The sequence below is a fragment of the Rhodamnia argentea genome, chromosome 3 (genome assembly GCF_020921035.1).
Source record: "Rhodamnia argentea isolate NSW1041297 chromosome 3, ASM2092103v1, whole genome shotgun sequence".
Lineage (NCBI taxonomy): Eukaryota > Viridiplantae > Streptophyta > Magnoliopsida > Myrtales > Myrtaceae > Rhodamnia > Rhodamnia argentea.
The window spans coordinates 5,634,470-5,648,154 of record NC_063152.1 but is presented as its reverse complement, the minus strand read 5'-3'; the positions used below and the strand labels follow the sequence as shown (position 1 = coordinate 5,648,154).

The 13,685-nt window shown below is 41.8% G+C and overlaps 1 protein-coding gene across 1 annotated transcript in view; it reads right to left on the bottom strand.

Moving 5' to 3' along the window:
* Window positions 1–3,910: 3,910 nt before the first annotated feature.
* Window positions 3,911–13,685, bottom strand: part of LOC115731290 (cysteine-rich receptor-like protein kinase 44) — a 101,955-nt gene continuing 92,180 nt past the window's right edge. The window contains exons 3-7 of the mRNA XM_048276955.1: window positions 5,447–5,568; window positions 5,144–5,354; window positions 4,762–4,999; window positions 4,477–4,627; window positions 3,911–4,380 (exon numbers count right to left, since the gene is read on the bottom strand). Coding sequence (XP_048132912.1) covers window positions 4,048–4,380; window positions 4,477–4,627; window positions 4,762–4,999; window positions 5,144–5,354; window positions 5,447–5,568 — 1,055 coding nt within the window. The 3' untranslated portion in view covers window positions 3,911–4,047. The remainder of the gene's footprint in view (window positions 4,381–4,476; window positions 4,628–4,761; window positions 5,000–5,143; window positions 5,355–5,446; window positions 5,569–13,685) is intronic.

Here is a 13,685-nt window from a genome sequence, read left to right as displayed (position 1 = left end):
CATGAAATATTTCAAAACTTGATATATTCACTTACGTAATTGACATTGATTGGCATATTCACTTTCCTAGTTTGACTTGAATTGTTTGATTGTCATATTTTCAAAATATATTCGTCGCATGATGTAATCTCAAACATTATAAAAGACTTGCATTCATTCACTTTCCATATTTGAAAATTGCATCATGAAGATAATTGCATATCTAATTTTTTGTAAAATGTTTAGGTTAGATTACATTTTAAGATAGAAATTGCATGTTTTAATAGAATCTCATGTTTAAAATAACTTATCTTTAATTTAGTAGAGTTTAGGTCCATTTAAACTCTAAAATATGCAAGATAAAAATTATCTTGGCATAGTACTATTTTAGGAAATAATTCATCCGAATTTTTTAAAAACAAAATCATAGTTGCCACTTCATCCATGCCATGTCATCTTTGCCACGATATCAATGCCATATCATCCTTGCCACCCCATCATTCTTACCATGTCATATTAGCTCACATGTTCGCTTAGTCTTGCATTTAATTCATGACATTCCATCATTTAGAATAGGTTCATGCATTCATATAAAAACTGGAAATAAAAATAAAAAAAAATTCTTCATGTGGCGCATGCTCCCTTGTCTATTGTGACGCCCTGGAAATTCGACCTTCTTTTGATAAAAGAATTTAGTTATGGATCGTCTACGAATTCTAGTTTGGTGCTTGAGATTGAATCTCGAGAATTTAGGCAATGGGAATTGAGAATTTCCTGAATCGTCGATCGAATTAGTTTAGGATTTGATTGATTGATCGGTTCGTTTTAGGATTGAAATTGTTGAGCCTAAGCTTTGTCCTAACAAAACTAGATTGAGTTTGGACGAGAATACCCTTTGTAGAAATGCCAATTGCCTAAACTACCCTTGGCTTGACAAATGACCAAAATGCCCTCGACAATTTTAAAAATGACGAAAATGCCCCTAGGGTCTCCATCAAAGTATTTATGAAGGGAGGACCCACCTCATCACTTATGCCCCTAAAAGTCAAGGCCACCTACCCCCTCTTTGGCCGGCCCCTCTCTCTCCCATATCCTCTCCCAACCGCCTCTCTCTCTCCCTCTATTATCTCTCTCTCTCGCCGCACTCCATCTCTCTTAGTTTTCAGCCCACACCCGAGAAGAAATCGCTCGTTTGAGCTCATCCGGAGGCCAAATCGAGCTCTATTTTTTCCTACGTGATTGTAAGATCAAGGGCAACTCAAATTTGAAGGTTGTTTGTTGAAGAAACCCTTATATGTTCATGAATTCGTGCTGAACAGAAGCTGGTCGGGGATACTTGGTCAGTTCTTCTTCTTCGGTTCTATTTAAGGGAAACAAGGCTGTTGCTCATTACTATGGCCTGCTACCACCACTCACTCTGACCACCTCAGCCCTCCTTTGAGTTTCGGGCACCACCTCTAATTGTTGGAAATCGCCATAGAGCCGCCGAAGAAGCTGAAACAGTAGGCAAACCCAATCTGCCCTGTTTCCCCTGTTTTTGGTGCCGTTAACGTTCTGCTTTGGAACAACGCCTTCCGTCGCCTTCCTCTGCCACCAGTAGCCACCACACACTCCTCGACACCCCTCGGACCTTCACCGACCACCCCACGAAGTCTCAATGCCGTTGGAACTTTGAACAGCCAAAACCATCCCCTACCCCGCTGCTGTATAGTGCACTTTTCAAAGTCCGACTTGGAGAAACAAGATTCGTTCGCATAGCAAACGGACCCGAAACCACCCCAAACTTTGTACACACCTTCCTCTACCTCTCTACGACATTACCAGCTAAAGAAAACCCCCAAATCAGTTTCGGAATTTGAAACTGTACACGTCGCCGTCTGAACTGCTCAATCTGCCCAGTTTTGGAAAAACTGGGATCCCCCGCCTTTGCCATCGCTACTCTGACCACCATAGCCTCCCTCCTACCACCTCACACCTCTACCCTCGACCCCAGAACCATCCGTTGCCCGTAGCTTGAAGAGCCACCACAGTACTAGAATTGCCCCACCGTGCCCTGCTTCCGGCCTGTGTGCCCTGTTCGGGCCTGTTCCGTGAGCCTACGAGCCGGGCCGTGGCCTAATCCGACCCGGGCCATGTCCCGTAAAGTGGGTCGAGAGCCTGGGCCCATGAGCTTAGTCTGTGGGCCAAGTTGGTCGAGGAATTGTGCCTTTGAGCCCAGACCACAAGCCAAGAATTTGTGCCATTTGTCCAAGAAATTTAGCCCGAGAGCCAAGTGTCCGAGCCGCGTCCGATGTTCATGCCCGAGGATTTTCAAGGACCGCCGTCGCACTCGTCTCGAGTAGTTGACCGTGAGTTGACTTCTAGTCCATGGCTAAGTTGTTCATTGCATTTGGAATTAGTGGAATTGAATTTCCTAGATGTTTAAGTAGATCGATTAAGGCCCGATTAGGCTAGACTTGGTTAGGTTAAATAGCCTTTCTTGGGAAGATTAGTTGATTGCAATGATTTGTTATTGAAATGCTAGATTCTTAGATACCCTTATGAGAATGAAGTTGGTCCTCAAAGTGTCTATGTTTGCTATTAAGTTGACTTATCTTGCGAATTGTTTGATAACCTCATCTATGTAGTTATGTGTCTCGACCAACCGAAGGTCGATTGAGTGAACGTTTGAGGGTGATCGACTCTATCTGCTTAGCTGGACTTTTTAATTGGCATTATGCATTCATATGGCCTTGAATGCCTCAAGATGCATTTTTAGCATGAAAATGGCAAGAGCCAAGTCTTTGAGCATTATTGCGTGAGCATCTGGCTAAATCCAAAGCTAAAAATGAGATGGTTGCTGGATGAGTTAATTGGTCATATGATGAAATGATGATGCGTTACCTGTCTTGTTCGTAGCATGCCTACGGCATGAACCTCCCGACTCGTCGGTTGTCCAACTTCCTATGTTGTGTCATGAGTCGTTGGATGTTGGTCGCAACTTGTGACGGACCGATGCTCCATAATGGAATGCCTACTTGAGGTATTGTGTTACCACTTGTAGTTGCTGTCGCCAAGAGGTTATGGGACGATGCTTGGGTTACGAGATGACGACCATAGCATTGTGTTGCATGGATTGTACTAATAGATTCCGGCATTGTGTTGTACGGATCTATTTGCCTTGATCACGCAAAATCATCTTTAATAGCTGGACTTGTGTGGTGTCCAAGGTCTAACCGATGTTGAGCTGCATTATGAGTATTTGAGAATTTGACTATTGAGTTGAATTGGCATGATCATACACTACGTCCACGTTGCATTATCCATGACCTCCTGTCAAGTAAGTTGCTTGTGGTTGACATACATGTATTCCATGGTCCGTGATTGTTCAATAGGATGTTCTGGATGAATCAACGCCTTAGCGGAGCTTAGACATTAACTCATTGAGATTTATATCTCACCCCGTCATTGATAAACTTTTCAGGTCCGTGTTGATGGAACTAGTAGTTCTTGCGGAACTATTAAAGCGAGGGTGACGTAGACCTTATTTGGAGTAGATACAAAGTTTGTCCTTATCCCACCTCGAAGCATGAGGATGATTAATATATTACCCTGATTGAGTTATGACATGTTTGTAAACGAAAATGTTGTTTTTGAATTGAAATGTTTCTTCCTTTTCTATCCCTATCTTATTTGTTGTCTGGGAGTAATAAGCATTTTCGCTTGCCCAATAAAGTATCGCGGGTCGATAGCGAACTTGAGACGCTATCCTTTATAACCCGAGGGACAATTTCAAACGAATGCTGCCTATTTGGGGATTGGGGTGTGATATCCAATTTAGTATCAGAGCAAGGTCAGCCTGATCCTTTTTAATTAATGTATTAACAAGGTCATGTCCCTTGGAAGGCGTTCCATGAATCTTTCGACAACGGGTCAATGATGTCAGAATAAACAAGGGTTCTTTTTCTATGTTACACCTTTCCACCGCATATTCTCCGGTTAGATTTATAATGAAACTCACGTTGAGTTTAGACCTTTCAAAAGCATAAATTCATCTGAACAGCAGCTCGCACCGTCTTGCTTCGGAATTCAGCTTCGATCAATCGATAATGATATCATGTAGGATGTGGATCCATCCTGAGCTTCGTTTGTTGATGGCGGTGGTGAGCCATTGCCTGATGAAGTCCACATTCCTCTAACACTGGCATCTGTCAAATATGCAGGCCGTGTCGGCATTGGGAGGGTCGTGCTCTGGCTCCCGAGCATTAAAACCACCGAACCCATGGTAGGCCGTCTCGCTACATTCTCTTGGACACATAACAACGCAATATGAATGCATCTTAACAATTCGCTTGTCGCACTGCCGTTTAACATCGGATCTACAAGGCGAAAAGGCGTTCCCTTTCTCCAATTTTTCCATGCCTGCAGTGCACAATCGCGAAAGCAAGCAAATGGGTTTTGTAATTTCACATGCGCAGGGAGAAGTATTACAGATGATCTCCACAACTTTATACTCACGTAGCCCAGTAGGTGCTCTGAATTCCCCGAACGGCTGAAGTATGAACTCTTCTTGCCACTGATGATCTCCAATACCACTACGCCAAAGCTATACACATCGGTCTTCACAGAGATCTCTCCATGCTTTACATATTCAGGAGCCATGTAGCCACTGCAACACGTGAAACACATAGATCCACGAATCATCTACCGGGAAACTGAAATTGGCGCTTGTTTTCATTGTATACTTCCTTAGAAAGGTTGAAACAAACCAAGAAGCTTTAGATAAGTTTATTTAAAACTTACGAAGTTCCTTCGATATGTGCAGTTTTTTCTATACTTTGATCCAAAACGAATAGCCTTGCTGTGCCAAAATCGGATATCTTAGGATTCATGTTATCATCTAGCAAAGCATTGCTAGGCTTTAGATCACGGTGTATAATCCGAAGGCGGGAATCCTCGTGCAGGTAAAGAAGTCCTCGAGCAATTCCTCTTATTATACTGAAACGCCTCTCCCAACTTAAAAACACACGTTTGATTGAATCTGCAAAATATAGATCATTTAGGTTCGTAGTTGTTCTGCATGTAAAGCAAAGAACTGCCAAATGGTTTGATGCAAAAACTGTCCAATCAATGCACATAGCATTGATGAAATTGAAGCAACAAATTTGAATGTCCAAGTTCGTACCAGAAATGAATCCATCAAGGCTAGCATTGGGTGCGAACTCGAGTATAAGAATTCTTTCCCCTTCTTCCAAGCAATACCCATGGAGCTTAATCAGATTATTGTGCTGGAGTCTGACCAACAGAGTGACCTCATTCTTGAAATGTTGCTGACCTTGATTAGAACACCTCTCAAGCCTCTTCACAGCAATATATTTTCCATTTTCAAGCTTGCCCTACAGTCAAATTTTCATTTGCAAGAAACAATGTTTATCTCCATGTAGTGTATGTAATTCCCAAATGAACATCTAGAAAATTTTCCACCTACCCGATACACTTTTCCGAATCCCCCTTCTCCAAGCTTATTTGCTTCTGAAAAGAAATTGATGGCATCCATGATCTCGCTTATTTTGAACTTTAAGTTTTCAGCGATTTCAACCTCCTCTTTTGCTGAAGAAAATGCAGAGCAATCAACATGAGATCTCCAGAATCCCATCAGAAAAAAAGTTCAGACTTTCTTGTTCTTGACATGCCGATAAATCCTTATGCTTAGCTTGATAAGAAGTCATTCAATAACAGTGAAAATGCAGAACACAAAACTTCAATCCACTAACCAGATAAGACCTTCCATGGACTAGTTCTTCGTCTTCTAATGAACCAACAGGTAAAGACAATAGCCATCATGAAGAGAACTGCCGAACCTTCGACAGCATCTACAATCCATAATGACTTCGAGATATTACTTGCCAACATCAAGCAATGCTTTTAATCGAATCATTCGGCTCTACTAATCCCCATTGATACATGGACTGACAATTTCATGTGTATCAGAGAAGACTTTATCCCACATAGCAGGCACAAACTTCGAATAAGAATTGTGATTCATGAATTTAAAATCAGCAGTAACACTTAAAATTGAACCAACCATAGGTGACTTGGACATTTGCAGGTGGAGCAGGATGGTTGGCCTCGGTGACTGCAGTTGGTGGTGGCGGAGATGACGGAGGATTTCCCAGATTGGACTCGAAAAACGGGTACAAATCCCATCGGAAAATGCAGCTAGGCTTCTGAACAACACCACCTTGATGTCCATGGCAACATCCTTGATAATCATTTATGCATTCCAACAAGCAACTCTGGCAATCATCCTAAGACAAATCAGGGCTGCACTGCAACAGTGCGAACATTGTCTGGAGGTTCGGCAAAACCGTGCTCCCTGCTGCGAACTTGAGCTGTGATGTCCCCATCGAAGCCCTCGCTGCCAGCCCCTTGGTCAAGTTCCTCCATATCAGATCAAATTGATCCTGATCCATCTGGATGTGGCCGGTATTCAAAAGCCTTAATGTTGGAAATGTCTGCTTCACGCCGTACATCGAACGATCAGAATAACGGATGATGCACAGAGGTTCTCCTGTCCCCCAGGTGGACGCAGCTTTCTGGTTCGGACACTTGATCATCAAATCTTCAGCAGCAGAGCTTATGCACTTGAAGCGAGTGTGTTCGAAGAGTCGCCTCTGCAGAAACCGAGCACGTAAACAACATCCGAGCCATTCCCTACCTTTCCGGAGTAGAACCCATGGTTCGAAATCATGTTGCTAGCCAGAGAAGAGAGGACAAGCTCATGGTTCTTGGCGTAATTGCCGGAGGCCGTGAAGTTGCCAATGTCGTAACAGTGTTCAGCGCCGGAGAGGCCGAACGTTAGGATGTGAAGACAGAGAAGGACAGAAGGAAGGCGACGAAGAGGAGGCTGTGCAGACATGGGGTTTGCTGGCTGCTTCAGCTCCGTTGTCAAAGATGAGAAGTATGAGTCGTCCTCTGTGGTGAAAAAGATATAAAGCCGTTGACAGAGATTGAAGTAGATGAGAACAATGCCGGAAGAAGACTATATCAAGATCTTCAATTTTAAGCTGTAGACTTTTTCCAGCGCAGCACATGGTCCATGTCAAAGCGCGCTTGCGTGACAAACGCAAATCAAGGAATTCTGGAACATGGCGTGCATGGTGAGGTAACATACTCACAGAGGCTAAAGTTGTCCGTACGAGCATGGCGGGCATCTAGCTTCATGCGGACGAGTTTTGAAACTTTGGCACCATGGCGGGCTGGGCCGATTTGTTGGTCGATCTCGGATCTCTGGATCATGAATAGAGAGTATATCATGCACATGGAGGCCCATCAGTCTCGCCTAAGGCCGGTCGGCCCAAATGGCAACATGGGCATAAGTGAGAATATGCAGATCAACACAAATTGCTTCTTCCTTTCTTGTTAACGCCTATGTTTTCTTAGCCAGACCCAGTGGCCCCTACCTCCATGGTGGTCAACCCCACCAGAGAGGGAGAGAGAAAAAGAGTTTGTGTTTGTCCATTGCCGCCATGGTGGTCAACCTCAACTTAAAGAATGCAGAATGAGTACGTAGCCTACTCATCTCGTCCGAAATAATACTTTCGGTTCAGTGATGACTATTATATTTGTTGACACCGAAAATCGACTTGGCTCTTAAATGATCATGGAGTCTACGGGAGTTCACAAGGCCTATTGAAATTTGTGTATTGGTAGCCAAGACTAGCAAATCAATGCTCGGTTACGAAGGAGCGTCGGCAACACCATGAAGTCGGTATGTCATGTCGACAGCTATGCGAAGCGATTAAGTTTGCATTTTAAATCATCTAAATGATAAGGGGAGCAGTTAGCGATGGATCCAAGAATTTCAAGAAAAGGTGCATGTGAGGAAATCACAGAGGATAGTTTTATCTTGTACGAGTTTATAAAAAGTCGGAGACGGCTTTTTGTTAAGGACCAATCAATCAACAATCAAACTCTTATCTTTGATTTGCTATTTATCTTATCAAGCATTTACCTTTATTGCACTTTTTTCATGTCATTGTATCTTAGAATTTATTTTCATGGAGCATCATACCCAGGATAGTTATTTTGGCATAACGTTTAACTGTATCTCGTGCATTTCATTTCATATAGATAGCTTACATTTGACCCCCAAAAAAAAAAAATAATAATAAAAATAGAAAGCTTACATTATTTAAACAAGAAAACCAAAAAGATTTCGTTTGATGCAATGTTAATTAGAAACCTTATTAGGATTGTCTGAATGGTTTTCTAGCTAACATTGCAGGTGCTTACGTTTGCTTAAGGTAAGCACATTTCTATCCCTCACTCACAATTTATTTATGCTTTCATTTATTGATTGTTCAATAATGTTTGTGCACCTGCATGATCACATGTGCATGATAGGACTTTAGTCTAAAATTGATCCATGTTGCCTAACAAAAGATTTTTCATGAAAGAATAGTACCGAAAGGGTATTAATAGAAATATTAGCGTAATCAAATCCCCAGACTCAAAACCTCTAGTTCGCAAAAATAAAAAATTTTCTTCCGCTATTTTATTTAGGTTTCTAATCAGCCTACCTAGAATGATTAGTGACAACTCCGAATTGAAAATCTTTTGCATGTTAATCATTTGAACCTAAGTTGCGGATTGATAGAGTTTGGGAGAACTCGAGCTAGATTAGTTAATTTAATTAACTTAGTAATTCATTAACCTAAAAAATTGATTTTTTAAGTCGCGACAGCTTGGCGAATCCACTAGGAACGTTTTTTTTTAAATTTTTTTAAAAAATGAAGGACATAATTGGACTTATAATTTTCGAAAAAAATAAAAGGAACCTAGTGGACTTAGACCTAAATTTTTTTCATGGAAAATTTTTCTAATTGGTGATTTGGATTGACCCCTAATTTTGTTAGGTGTTATATGTTTTTACAGGGTTATGTTGATTGCAATGTTTTCTAATTTTTGTGTTGCAAAGTTGATATTCTTAATTTCTTGCAAAGTTGGAATGTTGAGTGCCTTAAACTCTCGTGCATGATTTTTCGATTTTTGGCATTCCACCACCTAAACTCTTAGTAAAATTAAAGATGGTATCAAGATTGGGAATTTCCCCGGCCTTAATAGCGAGTAGTGGGTGACTCCATCTTTGATCCCGAGCTTTGGTATCGAGGATCCACCATCTTGGCTATAATCTCATGGCATGGATTGGATCCTCGACCTAAATGAACTCTTAAGGATTGAACATTGACCAATGTAATTTGGTATGGTTTGTCCTTCAGATTTCAAATTTTTCAAAAAATTAAAAAAAATCACCTTGCGCTCCTTGTGAGCATGTCGTTGTGATTGCCATAATGTCGGTAAAGTAAGCTTCTTAAACCTTTTTCTTGTGATTTACTTATCTCGTACATTATTTTTGTCGGTTTATGGCAAATCAGGTTGGTCTTGTCTAGCTCGATTACTTCATTTGGAGCAAGAACATTCGGACCATTTTGATGCCTAAGTCAGACCTAGGCGTGCGTTTAGCCTTGCTTGGCAGTATAGCCCATGATTATGTAAGCGTAGATTGGGGCGTTTGGTGCATTTGTTGGAGATATGGATCTGCTCTGGGCTCATTCAGGCAATCGCTCACTTCTGGGGCCCCAAACCTCTACCTTCATATTTAGTAAGCATGAGCTTACCCTCACTTTAGGGGAATATAGCATGCTCATCGGAAAGTCCTTAGATTCGGAGCTTGTCAGCCCATATGTTGGTGCAGATCCTCCATTCCTATTGGCTGAATTTTTTAGAATCGAAGTCGCCACAGCTTGAAAAGTTTTAAAAGCTAATTACGGGAATTGCCCTTTTCCATTTTGAACAGAATGTTTTAATCAAGCCTCCTCTTTGCAAAAGGATAAATTTTTCTTCCCGGCTTTCTTTGGATGAGTGATTTTTCCTCATTGCAAAAATTCTGTCAATCCTAAGATGGATTACTTGGTTCATCAAGATTGTGAAAAGAAAAATTTTGTCAACTCAATGTTGATGGAAATTTTTATTTCCCTCACCAAGTATAAGCACAGTAAAAGTGGTATTTTTCAAGCTCCCATTGAACTTTAGCAAATATGGTTCCTTTCTCATATAAAGGGGTGTCAAGATCTTGTGATAGTTCAAAAGCTCAGAAATTTTTGTCCCCCGATCATGGTTTTCAAAGAGAAGCAAAATGACATGATAGACTATCATTTTTTTTTTTTGGGTGGCTAGGATTGCTAGAGGAGCCGGATCCTGAGGGATTTCGATGGTGTGCTAATTGGTTCCAAACTAAAGTAGCCACGTATAGCATGTGGACTCACTGGGCCGGTTCCTTTATTCGGTTTCACCGAAGCAACGGAATATTTCCCTACATGAGTGGCTCGATAGTATGGAGTAGTTCAGTAGCCACCCCCACCTCTTGGTGCCCATCGTATAATATTGGATTTTTCTAGCCCCATTCTAGAGCATGAGCAGGCCACCATCACCAGCTAGACAATGTGAAACCCTTGTCGGCCAATAAAGCTCAGTATGCCTAGGAAGGCATTGGAGGGTGAAGAGAAGGCGTACCATGCCCCGCCTCAGTACATCAAAAAGCATTTCGTTCCCGATGCATTGCATCCGAAGATCCCTCAGGTGCGGCCCACAGCTACTTTTTGGGCTCAAATGGAGGATCTTAAACAAGAGTTGGAGCAGACGAAAGAAAAAACTGCAAAAGCGACTCAAGCATATAAACGTTTGAAGAGTGGAATTGCTCCTTCGAAGTAGTAGACCAAGTGTTTTGATTTATCGAGTCTAGTTTAGTTTCCGTTGTCTAGGGGTTTATTTGTCGCATTTAAAATTTCGTTGGTCTCTACTGTGGTTAGACATTTTCATTCCAATTGCAATTTGATGAGTTTCTTTTCTGTTTTCTGTTGACTTTACCGCGGTGTGCCATTTTTCTAATTTTTTCGGTCTGAAATTGGAAACCAGCCTATTCGTGCAAAACATTTGGGAGATCTCATTCTATCATGTGAGAAGCTTTTGGATAAATCGGACTTGTTTTCCATTTCTTCCATAATTTAGCATGCGGCCAAATAAACATGAATTGCAGGAGCAGTTTCCGCACTGATTTTATTCCGTCATTTACTACTAATTGGAAGGCTCTTTTGCGAAAAACTAAAATTGAAAAGTTGTATAATGGGGTTTGAAATAGTGGACTGCAAATTTCTGGATCTTGAATCGCAATTTTGACTGGTCAAATGGACCGAGAGCAAACAATGTACAAATCTGTTTTCTGAAGGAAATTTCCTGAACAAAATATTAAACTGCATTTGATCTGTGCATTTCCCGAAGAAAAATGAAACATGAAAGTTGTTCATCGTTGTCTCGTACATGTCCCCTCAAATTTTGGTGCCATTTGAAGAACTCCATGAATTATTATGAATTTTTCGCTAAAATTGGACGAAACTGAAATTTTTCTGGGACAGTCCTTCGGCGAAATAATAGGAACTTCGTCTTGGGTCTATATTGATGTCATGTACTGGCTTGCTATTCTCATTCATTATACTTATCATGCCATTACCTTTTTTAGGTAACATACTGCGGATACCCCACATGAGCCGGCTGTTGCCCAAGCCAGAACAGGACAAATGGCCGAGCAAGCTGAACTGTTGGCTCAAATGGAGCAAAGGATGAGCAAAAGAAAATGGTCAACCACTAAATGACTCAGATGAGACTGATGATGACTGGTTTCATAGCTAACCAAAGACATTAGCCAATTGCAACGGTAGCGCCCATGATTCTACCCCCGGCAATCATCAATCCTCGAACAAGCATTCTGGGCGATGGGGACCATAACGGCATGCTGCCCCTTGAAGATGTTGTTTTGCCTGGTGTTCATGGTGTCATTCCACCTCCTAGGAATGTTATCCTACCTGGAGGCCAAAGGCCCACTCAACCCGTTGGAAATATTGTGTTACCAGCAACTCAGACCGTGGCACCATCCGTGATCAATATCCCACAGCCCAGTGTTACAACCAGGGGAATAAGTGATGAAAGAGTCAAGCTCTTGGGCAAAATGGATCAGCGGCACCTCGAGGTGGAAGAGCCATACAGTCTGGCCCCTATTGACTTATCTGTCTATGCAAAAGTACAGGCGCCAGATAAATTTAAGTTTCCTAACTTCGAAAAGTACGACGGTACATCCAACTTGATTCAACATGTCCAAATGTATCGTACCCAGATGAATAAGTACATGGCCAATTGCCCACTTAAGGTTCAAACTTTCCAGGCTTGTCTGAAGGATGCGGCGATGAGGTGGTAGACTAATTATAACATCAATCACATGAAGAGTTGAGAAGAGGTGGCCAATGCATTCGTGAACCATTTCAGGTTCAACTCGGATATCACTGTCTCCAAGGAAGACCTCAAACAAGCAGAAATGAAAAAGGGTGAGAATACTAAGTAGTATGCCACGAGGTGGAGGAATATTGCAGCTCAACTCAGGCCTGAAACCCCGAAGCGTGAATTACTGAGGCTGTTCGTATCCACCCTCCCTTAGGCTTTGTGATCGCGGATGAGGGGAACCAGGGCTCAATTTTTTAGGCAACTCATCTCGATGGGCGAGGAAGTGGAGATCAGCCTAAAGAATGGTTGGTATGGAGAGACAGGTTCTTCGGCAAAGCGATTCTCCAGTAAGAAAAATAAGAAGCTGATTGCCAAGGTGAACATGACTTACACCCTTAAAACTCCAGCCCAACCGCCTAAGGTTTAGAGAGTTACTCATTAGCCAGCCGGCTCTGGCAACTGAATCCGCGCTAGAAGTATCAGCGCCCTAAGTGTCAATTCACTCCTTTACCTGGGGTACTTTCCCAGGTCTTGGTCGTTCTATGAAAGAACAATATTTTGTCTTCCGATCCGCAGTGTCCCTACTATGCTTCATTCGCTTGCTATGATATATCCAAGAAATGTGATTATCATTCAGGCAAGCCAGGCGACTCCACTGATGAGTGTATGGTTCTTAAGCATCAGATTCAACATCTTTTAGATACATGCGCCTTCTCAGTCCCAACGGCCGGGCAATCGAACGTGCAGAGTAACCCGCTACTAAATCACGTGTGCAATTGAAGAACCCTTTGAGGAAGTGGGCACAGATCCAAAATCAGTAACCCATTTTTAATTTTATGCAATCCCTTGCGTGGGATATTTCCTGTTTTTTAGGTGTATAGGTTGCATTTTCACGTCTCAGGTTGATTGTTATAGTCAAATTCCTCACCATTGAGGAGTTGTCTGCAGTTTGAATTCAATAAGATGTAATTTGTTGAATTATAAAAAAAATTACAAGAATTTTATAAAAAAAATTTGATGGCCTAATGGGTATACCAAACTGGCCTGGTGATGATATCTAGCCGAGTGAAAAGTTGTATTATGCATGGAGAATCCTGAGGGCCGGGCTCAATTATGCTTCCTCACTTTTCTGTCTTTAAAAGAAAATGAGTTCAAAGAAGAAATCTCAGAAAATGAAGCAAAAACTTTGCATGCGGTTTAGCCGTAGTAATTTTACTGACTTATCCACTAGATGTTTCAGGGGCAGGGATTAGCCTGTACATCAGGCTATTGGCTGATCAAAGCCAATCTATGCATTGTCCTAGGCCGATTTTTTTATCACGTCGCATCAACTAGCGGAGCGAAGCCAAAATTTCTTGATCTCAAAAGGGAGTATCTCTTCTTTGATTTGATCA